Source organism: Mesoplodon mirus (genome assembly GCF_964341445.2).
Source record: "Mesoplodon mirus genome assembly, chromosome: 12".
Taxonomy (NCBI): Eukaryota; Metazoa; Chordata; class Mammalia; order Artiodactyla; family Ziphiidae; genus Mesoplodon; species Mesoplodon mirus.
The window spans coordinates 83,055,408-83,070,666 of NC_138988.1; the positions used below are offsets into that span (position 1 = coordinate 83,055,408).

General features: G+C 50.0%; 1 protein-coding gene across 1 annotated transcript; it reads right to left on the bottom strand.

The window, feature by feature from the left end:
- Nucleotides 1-25: 25 nt before the first annotated feature.
- Nucleotides 26-11,053, bottom strand: C2 (complement C2). Its single transcript, XM_082638431.1, has 18 exons — nucleotides 10,952-11,053; nucleotides 10,581-10,790; nucleotides 9,140-9,325; nucleotides 6,843-7,016; nucleotides 6,664-6,762; nucleotides 6,350-6,483; nucleotides 5,104-5,242; nucleotides 4,348-4,488; nucleotides 3,435-3,524; nucleotides 2,315-2,455; nucleotides 2,096-2,190; nucleotides 1,888-1,999; nucleotides 1,605-1,770; nucleotides 1,418-1,494; nucleotides 1,185-1,276; nucleotides 859-985; nucleotides 635-684; nucleotides 26-479 (listed from the first exon to the last, which is right to left on the bottom strand). The coding sequence occupies exons 1-18, from the start codon at nucleotides 10,995-10,997 to the stop codon at nucleotides 303-305; spliced, it is 2,256 nt and encodes a 751-aa protein (XP_082494557.1). The 5' UTR covers nucleotides 10,998-11,053; the 3' UTR covers nucleotides 26-302.
- Nucleotides 11,054-15,259: the final 4,206 nt, after the last annotated feature.

The window sequence follows — 15,259 nt, forward strand, 5'->3', positions numbered from 1 at the left end:
CCCCAGGCAGAGGCACAGACAGATGTGGAAATCATTGATTTTTATTAATTTCATAGCCAGGTAATTCCCTGTGAAAGTGGAAGGAGAGTGAGGCAAGTAAAGCAGAGGGTGGGGCCCGCACTGGCAGGAGGACCAGGGGTTCCCCAGCGTGGATGCGCCGCTGCTCCAGGATCCTGGAAGCAGGCATGCGCTCAGAGCAAGGCGTGCGGATGGGTCATGGAGGCTGAGGGTGGACGTTCGGGGGTAGGAGACAGGAGAGATGGTGGGTCCTAGCAGGACAGCAAAGGGCTCAGTGGCCACGATCAGAGGGGCAAAAAGTTCAGGACGCCCTCCAGGTGCTGTCTCAGCCAGGGCTGCAGGTGGAAGAGACTGATGTGGAAATCTCGTGGTGGTGGGACCCTGCCACGGGGCGCGCTTTTGCGGGAGTTCTTATCAGAGCTGCCACAGGGGTTGTAGAGACCCCAGCTCACCAGGCCCACCTGGAAGAAGGAGAGGTTGGGTTGGGTGGGGACGCTGCCCCGGTCCCAGCCCCAAGCCCCAACCTCCTTAGTTCCTTCAAAGGCCTGCCTGGTGCCTCCACAAGGCCAAGATCCTGTAACTCCAGTCCTGCGAGCTTCCCCCCTTCTCTCCTCACCTGAAAAAACCTGAATCTCCGCTCAAGGAAAACTGCTCCCCCAGATTCTCCTGCCAGAAAGGAGGGACAAGAGACTGTCATCCTGACTCTCATCACTGCATCAGGGCAGTGCACCGGTGTCCTGGCATGCAAGTTGACCAGAGGGACACAGGTGGCCTTCCCCTCAGGAGTCCAGACTCCAGGGTGGGGACTGGGGGTGAGAAGTGGAGGTGGGGGGGGCTCACCCTTGCAGGGATTGTCATCCCCCTGCATCCCACTGCATAGGAACTGGTCTGTCACCACCTCTCTGACATCTGTCAAGTTGGGGAACGTGGTTTTGTCTTGGGAGACGACCTTGACACAGTTTGTCCACTGCAGTAGGGGTGGAATAAGACAGAAGGATGGGGTGAGCAGGCCCAGGGGACACCTGGCCGTGTAGCTAGGCCTGGACGAGGGGTGACTTGGAGTCAGATGGAGAAAGCACTCAGAGCTAGGGGATGAAGAGACACGTTCCGGGAGTTGCCACGGGGGATCCCATCCCCCCACAGCATACTGGACCCGAGACCCTCACCTCCAACCCTGTCTTGAGGTTAACGTTCAGCTTGTCCCCATTCAAAGCCACGAAATGAGCAGGAATGCTCAACTTGTTCAGAAGTTCACTCTCTACCGTCAAGGAAAAGGATGTTAGTACTGGTCCCTTTACCCAGCATCCAGATTCCCGACTTGGGAACTGCAGCACAGTCCATGTCATCAGCCCCCAAGCCCTGATCCCAGTTCTTCATGCACCCTAAGCCCAGCGCTCACCATGGTCTCTGCAGGTGCTGCCTGGAAGTCTCCGCAAAGCCAGATTGGCCTCCACCGTGCAGGGAAGGCAGATAGGCCTGAGGAGAAGGACAAGGGTCACAGAGACCCATCCTTGGTGTCCCCTCCTCCAGTGCTCCCCAGAGCACTTCTCACCCAGAGGGCACCCTCCCATCCCAGACTCCGGCACCTGGCGTGGGTGGACATCTTCACTTTCTGGGCCAGCTTTAGCAGAGCGATGTCATCGCCATAGAACTCGGGGATTCCCTGATTCTTCTTGGCAAAGACATTGAACCCCGAGGAGATCACCGCCTTCTCAATTTGGAATTCTTTGCCCCACTGGGAGCTGGGATCCCCTGGAAACAATGTGGCAGATTAGGCTGGACCAGGGCTGCTGAAGGGGCCAGAGGCTAGGGACAAGGGGTGGGAGCTCTGCCCACGGGGTCGGGAAGCGGGTGCAGGCCCTTCCTTACCCACGCTGACCCTCCACAGGGAGTGGTCCTCGGCGTTGCGGAGGCAGTGAGCGGCTGTCAGGACCCACTGGTCCGAGATCAGGGCTCCTCGGCAGGTCTCCTGGCTCTTGGGCTGCAGGGGAACAGGTGATCTTCAGGGACTGCTGTGTCTCTGGCTCATGGCCGCTGTCACCTCTGGGATCCAAGCCCCATCCCTCCTTCCTGGTACCTTAATAGTGACATGCCAGGGTGTCCTCTCCTGGGCAGAGGCATTGGCAGACATGTTCCCTACCCCACAGATGGTGTCCGTGAGCTGGGAGACATCTGTGGTCGTGAGGAGCAGATGGTGAAGGAGGCTGGTGAGGGGCACTGTGAGCAGGTGCCAGCACGGACCCTTGGCCGGCTCCACACTGGCCACACCACTCTGGAGAGGGCGAAGCACACTCACCCAGCATGTGCTCAAAGACCTGGCTCAGAGCCTTCACATCCTTCAGAATGAAGGCATGCCTCTCGCCATCCTTCTTGGACCCCAGCTCATTCAGTTCTCTCCAGTCCACATCCAGGTTGCCCACGCCAATGGCATAGATGTCTGATGGGGAGGAAATCACCAGAATCTTGTGGCTGAGGGGCTACCCCTCTGAGCCAGCGTGGGTGCCAGTCAGAACTGCCCTGGGGTGGACCATAGAGTCTGGTCTTCTCCCACCCTTTGTACCCCTCATGGGCCTTTTTTGCAGTTATGATGGGAACTGGACAGTTATCACGCCCCACGTGTTTTCTCTATTTCCCTGCAGTTCCTTCCTCTTTTTCATGAGGTGTGTTCAAGCATTTAACTCTGGCCCAGTGATGCTAAGGAGTTAGGGAGTGGAGTTTGTGTTTTGCCTTCCTTAGGCCAGGGTTTTCAAGAGGAATATGCTTACCTCCAAGGGGCAGGTGAAGTGGGTGGCATGAACAGAAATGAGAGGACCCGGGGGAAAGTAAAACTTGGGGCCTCAAAACCAGCTGCCCTTCCTTATCCAGAGCGTTTCTCTTTGAAGTTCTTTTCTGGTCAAAGGTCAGTGCAATTTTTGTTTAGTCTGAATTAGAGGAGCTGTTCTTTCAGAGACTGCAACTGCCAGAGCCTTAGTTATCTACACTGCTAAGGGAAGAAAGGCCAGGAACAGTCCCTATAAGGAATCCGGGCCTTTTCTTCCTGGAGAGGTTTGTGGAAGGCTGAGGCTGATGGTGAATGAAAACGACGACGATGACGATGGTGGTGGCCGCCACCGCACACTGTGTTTGTCTGTGCCAGGCAATGTTTGAGCATTTGCCCTTATCGGCCAGTGAGGTAGGTCCTTGTACTATATCCTTACAAGTAAAGAAACAACCCATGGCCACAGCCAATCAAAGATGAACCCAAGTTTGAAACCACGGGCAGTTTGATCACTCTTCAGTGTGACCCTCGGCTGCCTTCATGCAGGACAACACAGCCTGGGGTCTCGATAGAAATACAGCCAAGATGCTAGAACCCCTGGCTGTGGGCCCTGGGCCCCCTGCAGGGCAGTACAGATGGGGCGGGGGCGGAGGCTCACCCAGATAGTCTTTCCTCTTCTGGTTGATGTTCAAGACCTCCTTGATATTGTCAACAGCCACCTTGGGAGAGCCACCCATGTTGGACTTTCCTAGAACAAGGAAGGAAAAGAATTGTCCATCTGGGTGATGTATCACGATTCCCCCAGGCCTTGAAGAGAGGGGAAGCATTCATCCTGGGGACCTCAACACCTACACTCCCTACTCGAGTTTCAAGATACATTACTTACTGAAGTTCTTTAGCACTGGACCAGGGGCACCCTACACTTTATCTCCTTTGATTCTCATGAAGCCCCAGTAAGTGTGGGTCTACTCATTTTATAGACAAGAAATCTGATTTCTAGAGGAGCCATGTAATTTGGACAAAATCAAGAGATAAATGGCAGAGCCCAGATCCACTAGCCAGTCTGCCCTTCCATTGGTGGACTTCGACATCACTGGTCCAGAGCCACACCTGCCCATCCAGCTCCCTCTATGTGACCTCCCAGGTAATAACAATAACTAACACTTATAATCATAAAGCACTTTTACACAAAGTACTTAAATTGCTCTTCATAGAAACTGTGTAAGGGGACTTCCCTGGCAGACCAGTGGTTAAGACTCCACGCTTCCACTGCAGGGGGCGAGGGTTCAATCCCTGGTCAGGGAACTAAGATCCCACATGCCGTGCGGCATGGCCAAAAAAATTTTTAAAAATAAACAACAACAACAAAACTGTGTACAGAAAGGAGGGCAGCTTCCATTATCCATAATTGTTGTGGTTGTCATTTCCGTCATCATCGACACTATTTCTACTTTATAAATAAGAAACCAAGGCCCTAAGTGGCAGGGGGAGAACCAGAATGCAGGTCTCTGACCCCACATTGCTGCTCCTTCCACTATGCCAGACTCACTCACAGAGACGGCGATACCCACCATCTGTCAGAAGGATTATGGCATGTCGGATTTCCTGCCAGCCCGCCTTGTTCATACTGAGCCGTTGCATTTGGTTATTCATCATGATATAGACACAATTTAGGGCCTCGTAGATGTTGGTCCCGGTTCCATTTTCATGGTCTGGAATATGTGAAGACGAAAAACTCTCTTAGAAACTTCCCACCTACCACCTGGGAGAAGGGAATCACTCTATTTTCCCCAAACACTGGAAATGCATTTATCAATAGATTTGATAAACACAGACTTTTGATATCCAGTTAGAGATTTGGCATCATTGCCCGTTCAGACATTAAAAGACTTTCCCTTTAGAAATGCTCATTGCATAACCCCACTAAAGGCCATCCTAAAGTCCCAAGACTCAAAGATGGGGTTTCCAAAGAAAGTGCGTTGTTTCAGCCATCTGCCACCTACCACCCGGGTAGTTTCCTAATGACAGGAGGAGACTATGAAAACCAGACCATGTGGTTCTGGCATCAGAGAGGAGCCAAAGACCTGCATGATGCATTTGGACATGTAGCACGTGCGAGGAAGCCCAGAGTTGGTAGGAGCTGGGACTCCGTGACCATGAACCTGACTTGGAAGCCACACCACCTAAGGAACCTTAGTCCCAGAGCCCTGGGACTTGAGTGCCACCAAGAAGCCTCACTCTCTCTCAAACTTGTCCAGTATCTCTGCAGGCACAGAGAGCTCATCCCCTGCCCCGACTCCCATCACCTTCATTTGATGACATCATACCTTTATAGTGGGCGTTCTCCAGACTGTGGGCCACTTCAGTCACATCCTCAGATTTGTTGTCCAGGACAGACATGATGACTTTGGGCTTTGATGCAAAAGTGATGATGGCGACACTAACCTTGATCTCAAAGCTGAAGATCTGTGAAGGGCAAGTGAGAGGTAGTGTGAAAGGCTCCCAAACCAAAGGGGAGTTGGTAAGGGAGCCAGCAAAAGGCCCTGGAGGAGGCAGAGAGCCTGGACAGAGACTGACAGTTGCAAGGCCCTTGGAGAGTCCCTTCCTGGGAAACGGTTGCCTGAAGAAGCCAGGAAAGTGACATTTGTTGGTCCTCTCCTCTCTTTGACTGGCTCACTCTTCATTTAATCCTCACCTCAATGCTGTGAAGGGTCGTGATGATCCCTATTATACAGATGAGGAAGCTGAGGCTTGTTTACCTTGCCCCAGATCACACCACTGGTAAGAGGTGGAGGTAGAATTCAAACATATCGGCACTTTGTCGAGTTTTGCAGCCTCATGGCTTAATGAGTTACTTAACTTTACGTCTTAAGAGAGACACTAAGGAGCACAAAAGCTGCCTTCTTTCAAATGTAGCTGGGAGGGAAAACATATATCTACACAAACTATTGTGAAAAGCATAACTAACAAGCAAAGTCCTGGCAAGGAATCTGAACCAAGTGGTTCCAAACTCTTCTGTTCATGCACCTCGTCAGTCGAGACATTCTGAGCACGTACCTCAATATAGGTATATGTATTTATAAAGTATACTCATACTTATAAAGTGTATCACTATTTAAATATATTATACACATTTTAAAACATATAGAAAATATTGAAATTTTAAGAGGAAATTATTAAATATTAAGTTCTTAATTTAAGTTAAATTACAATCATTCACCATGGATACCAGTATTTTCCTGCCACACGCCAGAGGATTATTTTGGATACCCCTCTGTGAAGACCACTGTTCTAGATGATGAATTCCTGGAAAGTGGGGTCTCAGCCTTGTTCATCTTTGAGGTCCCCCCACACCCAGAACAGTGCCTGACATAGAGTAGCTACCCCAACAGTGTTTGTGGAATGAAAAATAGGATCCTCTAAATTAAATCCGTGATTCCTGCATGGCATGTGTGTAATCTGGGAAGACTTCTTGGAGGAGGTGGGCTGTGAGTGGGATTCTGAGGAAGGGAAGGAGACAGAGACCGTGAGTGCAGGAAGGCTGCTGGTATGTGCGAGCTCCTATTTCCTGACCCTGTCCACCAGGTGGGAGGCGCTCTTCTTGAAGATTTCAAAGTCCTCTTCCTCCACGCTCTGAGATGCGTCCAGGAGCACATAGAGGTTCAGGTGACCCGAGCGCTGGATTTGTATTTTGCGGCCCACGTTTTCTGGAAGAAATGTGGAAGGGGAAGATTGAGACTCCACCTCCTACCCACTCTCTTGCCAAGGCAATCAGGCCCCTCTACCTCAGCCCCGCTGAGCCCACCGGAGGCTCCTGGCCCCTCGGAAGCTTGCCCCTCCCCTGCTCCCTCCCAGCACCCTGCCACCCCCCCGCTTCAAGCACTCACCCTTCTTCTTCTGGGTGGGATTGCTGGTTCCAAGGAGGTGGGACAAGGAGGTGCCCAGGGCAGGGGCCACATCCTCGGGAAAGTCGTAAGAGTAGGGCTCTGTGGGGAGAGCCACCGGGGTCAGCTGCGGCCAGGGGTGGGGGCCCAGGAGTCTCAGGAGGGTCAGAGCAGCTACTCACGGCGGCAGATGGGCTCCATCCCACTCCAGACCCCATCATCCTGGCACTCTCGCTCCACAGACCCCGTCAGCACCAGATTCGAGGAGCAGCGGTAGCTGACCTTGTCCCCAAGGCCGAAGCGAGACCCTGTCCGCACTGAACCCACGGCAATGCCCGGGTTGGGGCAGTGGCTGGCTGTGAGGAGCAAAGGAAGGTGGAGGTGAGCAGGGACCCGCCTCCTCAGCCTCTGGGCGCTGCTCACACACCCTCTCCCGCCAGGCTCTTCTTCCTCTACAGACCCTCAGAGCCTCTGCGGGTCCCTTGGCCTCTCCCTTGAGAGACACCACAGCTGTGCCTCCCAGGTGTGTGGATAGAAAACCTGAAGTAGGGAAAAAGATTTAGAACTCAGTGGCCCAGTTGCCAGCTAAAGCATACCAATCCCAACCCAGGGACTCTGCCTGTATCCATCCCAGAGCCTCAGGGAAGATGCTGGCTTCCTCAGGGAAGGAGCCCTACCTCTCCACAGAGAATATCTGCAAACAATGAGACATCACTACACACCCACCAGAATGGCTAAAACTAAAAAGATGGGTAATTCCAAGTGTCAGAGATGATGTGGGACAACCAGAACTGTTACATTGCTAGAGTGTCAAATCAGGAAGCCGTTTGCAGCCTCTTCTGAAAGAAAACATATGCCAACGTGTGACCCAGTAATTCCGCTCCTAGGTAATATGCTCAAGAGAAATGTGTCTAGTGCACCCAATCACACATAAGGATGTTCATAGAGTTTTACTTATAATAACCAAAAACTGGAAAAAACCCAAATACCCATCAACAGGAGAATGCATAGATAAACTGTAATATGTAATGGAACTACAAAGCAATAAAAAATAACAAACTGCTGATACACAGGAAAACATGGATACATCTCACAAGCAGAATGCTGAATAAAGGAAGACAGATGCAAAAGAGCACATTCTGTATGATTCCACTTCTATGAGGTGAAAGAATAAGCTAAACGGGGCTTCCCTGGTGGCGCAGTGGTTGAGAATCTGCCTGCTAATGCAGGGGACACGGGTTCGAGCCCTGGTCTGGGAAGATCCCACAAGCCACGGAGCAACTGGAACCGTGAGCCACAACTACTGAGCCTGCGTGTCTGGAGCCTGTGCTCCGCAACAAGAGAGGCCGCGATAGTGAGAGGCCCGCGCACCGCGATGAAGAGTGGCCCCCGCTCACCACAACTAGAGAAAGCCCTCTCACAGAAATGAAGACCCAACACAGCCAAAAAAAATAAGTAAATTAATAAATTTTTTTAAAAAAGAATAAGCTAAACGAATCTGTGGAGACCAGAAGTCCGAAGAGTGGTTACTTTGTGGGAGGGGACAGGAGGGAACCTCCTGATATAATGGACCCTCGGTCTTGGGTGGTGATTACGTGGGTGGATACACGTAAAAGGATACTTGTGGGTATAAAAAGTTCATCAAGCTGAATACTTAAGATCTGTACGCTTTAGGTAGTTTAAACCTCAATTTTCAAATGAATTATATTTATGTTTGAATAAATGGCTATTGTCAAAGAATCAAGGACATAAATAGGGAGCCAACAGCTGGGCACCAGGTGAGGGTATGGTCCTGCCAGCTCATGGACTCTAAACCTTCTGTATTATGTATTTAGAACTGTGATCCAGGAAGCTTCCAAAGCCCACAGGCAAATGTGGCTCCAGGGAATCCCAGGAACCCCACTTCTGTCAAGCAGAGACCCCCAATCTTTCACAGGGGCAGTAATGACCACGACAAAAGTGTATGTGGTGTTTAGCACATTCCAGGGGCTGTTCCAGATGCAACTCACTTGATACACACGGCAACCCCATGCAGTCAGTACTCTTACCATCCCCATTTTACAGATATGAAAACTGAGGCACAGAGAGGTTAAATAACCTGCCCAAAGGCTGTCAAAATCAGAACCAGGCTTGGAACCCAAACTTGCTCCCGAGGCAATGCACCTAAGCGCAACACTTGATTCCCTTCATCATATCTTCCCTACAATAGCCCACGGCGCCCAAATACCAATCTGGCTTTGAGGCATTTGGAAAAGCTGGACAGAGTATTTGGAGCCTTTATGTTGGATCTGAAGCTTAGCACCAACTTCCTTGAGCCAGGATCCCCACAGGCCAGAGATGTGTGATTATAGACCTCAACTGACCAAAATCTAGGAATATGATTTTGGCACCAAAAACACCAGGCTCCCTGCACACATATCTGGTTCCAGGGCTCCTGGGAGACCCCTGCCCCCATGCAGCCATCTGTCAGGGCACTCACCGCCGTTGTCACACACAGCTGTCTCCCCATCCCACATGCCATTGGGGCGACAGTGCCGCACGGGCGAGCCCCGCAGTATGAAGCCATCCTCACACTCGAAGCTCAGGTTGCCGCCCACAGGGTGGGACCCCAGCCGTGGGGTGTATACGCCGTTCTCAAAGGTAACAGGGGCTGGACAGCGAACAGCTGGAGGGAGAGAAGGGCATGAGAATATAAGGATGGAGGGATAACACCTGGGCTGGACACCAACTGGGTGAAGTTCAGCTTGGATGCATGGGTAGAGCCAGCTGGTTGTCAAAATATTAGGTTGATGCCCGTGAAATTGCTATTTTTGGCAGTTGGTTGAATATTGGCAGTTTCACACAGTTCAACCTAATAGATTGAGAAACAGCCACTTCTCTCAGCCCCCTGAGGGCCATGTCCACCCCAGCCCCTCCCCTGGGGTCCTCAGACGTCCCATGAGTGGATAACTAGAGGGGTGACTCCTGGTACAACAGGGGATGCCAGGACAATTCAGCATCCATCCCGAATGGTCAGTACTGTGCAGTTAATTGTTCAGTATTCTAACAATCATCCCTGGGCTTCCCTGGTGGCGCAGCGGTTGAGAATCCGCCTGCCAATGCAGGGGACACGGGTTCAAGCCCTGGTCCGGGAAGATCCCACATACCACGGATCAACTAAGCCCATGCGTCACAACTACTGAGCCTGTGCTCTGGAGCCCGCAAGCCGCAACTACTGAAGCCCGTGTGCCTACAGGCTGTGCTCTGCCACAAGAGAAGCCACTGCAATGAGAAGCCCAAGCACCACAAAGAAGAGTAGCCCCCACTCACTGCAACTAGAGAAAAGCCCCCATGCGGCAACTAAGATCCAATGCAGCCAAAAATTAATTAATTAATTAATTAATTAATTAATTTAAAAAAAAAAGAATCCACCTGTCAATGCAGGGGACACGTGTTCCATCCCTGGTCTGGGAAGATCCCACATGCCGCAGAGCAACTAAGCCCGTGCACCACAACTACTGAGCCTGTGCTCTAGAGCCCGCGAGCTACAACTACTGAGCCCACGTGCCACAACTACTGAAGCCCGTGCACCTAGACCCCGTGCTCCGCAACAAGCCACCGCAGTGAGAAACCCGCACACCGCAACGAAGAGCAGCCCCCGCTCGCCGCGACTAGAGAAAGCCCGCTCGCAGCAACTAAGACACAACTCAGTCAAAAATAAATAAATAAACTTATAAAAAAAAAATCATCCCTGGCTTTGGTACCCCACAATCTACATCAGAGCCTGCCTCCGATGCCTTGCTATTGGACAGTTGACATTTTCCCACTATTTTGAAAAACCCTGTGGAAAAGAAGCTTTGCCACCCCATCTAGTCATATTAAGCCCCACCCTGAGTAGACTAAACAGAAGTCCTGGGGTGGCCGCTGGCGGGGAGCCTCACGTTTGCAGACCGCCTTTTTCCGCTGGGTGGATCTCGGGAAATGCCACCGTCCGTTGCTCTTGCACAGGCTTGTCGCCACCGGGTATGGGTAAAGGCCCAGGGGGCAGGAGTAGGTGAGGATACTTCCAGGGGCCCAGCCATTGCTGAGGGTGAAAGTGCCCCCAGAGATATTCACGTCCTGAGGGCAGGAGGGAGTGGTCGTAGCCAAGCCTGTGGGCATGGGGACACGACACAGAAATGGAGAAAAGAAGGAAGGCATGGATAAGAAAAGGAAAGCAGAAGAGACTGTCCACTTCACATGTGGAGACTCAATCTGGGTAGCACTGGCCTTGCCCCACAGGACCCCAGCATCCCCCCTCCCCTGCTCCTACCTGGGTACAGGGGCAGCAGGCAAAGGACAACCATCAGTGGCTCCATGGTGTCTACCTTACGGGCACGGAGAGGCAGAGAGCCGGGAGAGGGAAAAGGTCATCTGACTTCCCGAAAACCAGAGTTGGCTCAGCAGCTGCTTCATCTGCTGCCAGAGAAAGAAAACTAGGGAGTGGCAGAAGGTAGGGGGGATGTTCTCTCATTAGGAGAAAAAATAATCAGGGGTTGGGGACTGAGCTGAGGGGGTGAAACTTCCAGTCTGTCTCCCTAATCCTGACACATCCATAGAGTCAGTTGATCTGCACCACAGCTCTGCACACTGCTCCCCATTTCCACCGTCTCACAGGCACAAGTGCACGCATGCTTTTACATGAAGAGTCTAAAGCACACAAACGCACAAACCAAACAAGATATTGCAAAACGTTTTATTTAAGTAAAGTTTCAGTTTTCCTTTGGGTTTTCCCAAGTGGATTTTCCTTCCTCAGAGTCTAGAGTAGTACTGTCTTCTTGAACATAAACCCCCAAGGGATTAAACTAGAAATTCTTGATACTTAGGAGGATTCACCATCTTTTTCTTCCCTGCAGTCCTTCTGCAGAGAGAATCTAGGGAGAAAAATGAAATCAACACTTAGTTTTAGAGACTGGAAAAATGTTGAGAATGTTTTTACGGGAAGTCCAGTAGATAAAATCCCCAACTTATAAAATAAATAAATCTGGGGTTGGTTATTCAAAGGAATGAAAGTATTTTTGGATTTGGGATGTGCCTTTAAATTACAACTTGCCTTTTGTATGAAATGCAGAAAGCAAAGAAACTCTAAGCTAGTGTGTTAGCCTCCCCATCCCACAGAAGTCTCTTTAATATTTGTCAAACAATGTGAGGTGTAAGTAAATAAGATCAATCAAAGATGAAGATGAAACGTCTCTGAAGTGATCAGTTAAGTTTATGAAAACTCTTTTGATTTACAAATAACTTCTCAGAAATGCACATACACCAAGTGAACATACACAAAGTCAGTTCCTTGGACAGAATCGACTGAATGCAGGAAGACCATGACACCCCTGGTGTTGGGGGTCCCAAAGCTGCTGCTGAGACTGAGCTGCTGGTGCCTCCCCTGCACCCAGTATCTGTTCTCCCTCCTTCTACAGTAAGAGATGTTTAGCAGAAAACACAGTCACCCAGCTAAAGACTACATTTTCCAGCTTCCCTTGCAGCTAATGGCCAGGTGACAAGACTCTGGTCAATAGAATGTGAGTAGAACTGATGTGTGTAACTTACAAGTAAAGTAAGTAAAGTAACTTCCCCCCACACACACTCCCATGGGCTGGAATATAAATCTGATGGTGACTCAAGACAATATCCTGGGGACGATAGTGCAAAGAGACAGAGGAGCCTGGGTCCCTGACACTGTGTTGATGTCATACCAGCCCTGCCCACCTGCTCGGATTTTTACAAGAGAGAAATAAACTACCTTCAGAGTGGTGAGTATTAGAGACATTCTGGCTTCATCTCCTTTCAATCACATAGTAGGTTTGAACTTCCCCCATCCACTTGCTTTGGCCAATGAAATGTAACTGTAAGTGACATGGACTACTTCTAGATGGAAGCTTTATGAGCCAATGCAGTCTTCCTCGTGCTCTCTTTCCCTCTTTATGGCACGTTTGAGATGGTGGCTGCTCTATCAGCCCTGGGTGACACCAAAAGCAGAACCTTTGCTGACCCTCAGCAGATATGCAATGTGAGCAAAAAATAAACCTTTGTTGTTTTAATCCACTGCATTACCACTGCTGTAGGAAAAAAAAATACCACCCCAAATTTAGGGGCTTAAAAAATGATTTATTCTTTCTCATGATTCTTTGGGTTGGCCAGGCAGTTCTGGGCTGTGCTCACCCATGCAGCTACAGTCAGCTGAGGGCTGAGTTCAGTGGGAACAGGAGGACCCATGGTCTATCACCCATAGCCCCTCACAGCATGGCAGTCTCAGGACAGCATTCTAAGAAATCCAAAGCATAAGCTGCAAAGTCTCTTGAGGCCTGTCCTCAGAAGTCACATGACATCACTTCCACCATGTCCTATTGGTCACAGCCCAGATTTAAGGTTAGGGGAAACTACCTCTTGATGGGAGGAGTGGCAAAGTCACATTGCAAAGAGGCATGCACACCAGAATAGGAGAGATTTATGGCCATATTTTGCAAGGCACTATGGCAACCAAGACTGGGGGGTTGTCATCAGGACATAATGAATCCTCACCTGACTGAATACTTAAACTGCTGAATTTTGGGTGCCTCTTAAAGCTGCTGCTATGGACTGAATTGTATCCCCCCAAGATCTGTATGTTGAACACCTAACCCCCAACGTGACTATATTTGGAGATAGCACAGCCTGTAAAGGGGTAATTAACCTTAAATGAGGTCATAAGGGTGGGGTCCTGATCTAACAGGCTAAGTGTCCTTTAAGAGATACCAGAGAGAGTTCTCTCCCTCCCTCTTTCTTCCTCTCTCCCTTCCCTCTCTCTCTCTCTCTCTCTCTCTCTCTCTCTCTCCACACATATAACATCCTGCCTGCCCCCATGCAGAGGACTGCCTACAAGCCAGGAAGAGAGCTCTTACCAGAAACTGACCACAATGGCACCTTGATCTCCTCCTTCCAGTCTCCAGAACTATGAGAAGATAAATTTCTGTTTAAGCCACCCAGTCTGTGGTGTGTTTTTTAAATTTATTTATTTATTTATTTATTTTTGGCTGCACTGGGTCTTCGTTGCTGCGCACAGGTTTTCTCTAGTTGTGGCAAGCGGGGGCTACTCTTCGTTGCTGTGAGTGGGCTTCTCATTTCAGTGGCTTCTCTTGTTGTGGAGCATGGGCTCTAGGCACACGGGCTTCAGTAGTTGTGGCACACAGGCTCGGTAGTTGTGGCTCACAGGCTCTAGAGGGCAGGCTCAGTAGTCGTGGCACACGAGCTTAGTTGCTCTGCGGCATGTGGGATCTTCCTGGACCAGGGCTTGAACCCGTGTCCCCTGCATTGGCAGGCAGATTCTTAACCACTGAACCACCAGGGAAGTCCCCCTTTTTTTTTTTAATGGCAGTCCAAGCAGAATAATATGTCCGCCCAGCTCATATCTAATAGCTGCCTTGAAAAGAAAGAGCCTTTCTTTCATGATTTCTCCCAATATTGGATGAGTTAAATAAACTCTGCAGAGCATGTCAGAATCCACTCTCCCTTCTTTTTTTTTTTAAGGATTTTTTTGATGTGGACCATTTCTAAAGTCTTTATTGAATTTGCCACAATATAGCTTCTGTTTTATGTCTTGGTTTTTTGGGCGCGAGGTATGTGGGATCCCAACTTCCCGACCAGGGATCGAACCCACACCCCCTACATTGGAAGGCGAAGTCCTAACCACTGGACTGCCAGGGAAGTCCCTCCCTTCTTTCTTAAGTAGTAAAACTCTCAAGTTTTTTGCTGGACCCATGGAGTATGCTCTTGAGAAAGGGGTGTGCTTCTCAATTTTTCTTCTCCCCTTCCCACTGGCTGGCTGGAATACAGACAGACTGGTGGAAGCTGGAACAGCCACCCCAGACCACAAGGTGGAATTCATGTTGATAATGACAAACAATAAAGTTCCAGAAGCCCTGCTCCCCAGTCCTCTAGAGCTCTCATAAATGCCCCGGAATTCTTATGCTCAGACCATTTAAGCCATTGTTATTCTAGCCTTTGTTTTAGCAGCCAAACCTTTACCTAACTAATATTCTTAGCCAGAAATCAACATGGGAGTGAAAGGCAACACCCAGGGACATGTGTTTATCAGGGTATAATCTAAACTGCTGCAGAAGGGACTTCCCTGGTGATCCAGTGGGTAAGACTCCACGCTCCCAATGCAGGGGGCCTGGGTTCTATACCTGGTCCAGGAACTAGATCCCGCATGCATACCACAACTAAGAGTCTGCATGCTGCAACCAAAGATCCCGCATGCTGCAACTAAGACCTGGTACAGCCTAAATAAATAAATATTTTTTTTAAAAAAATAAACTGCTGCAGTAAAGAGAACTCAAAATATAGTGACTTAAATAAGACAGGGGACTTCCCTGGCGATCCAGTGGTTAAGACTTCACCTTCCAATGCATGGGGTGTGGCTTCTATCCCTGGTTGGGGAGCTAAGATCCCACATGCCTCGCGGCCAAAAAACCAAAACATAAAACAGAAGCAATATTGTAACAAATCCAATAAAGACTATAAAACTGGTCCACATCAAAAAAAACTTGGGGCTTCCCTGGTCGCGCAGTGGTTGAGAGTCCACCTGCCGATGCAGGGGACACAG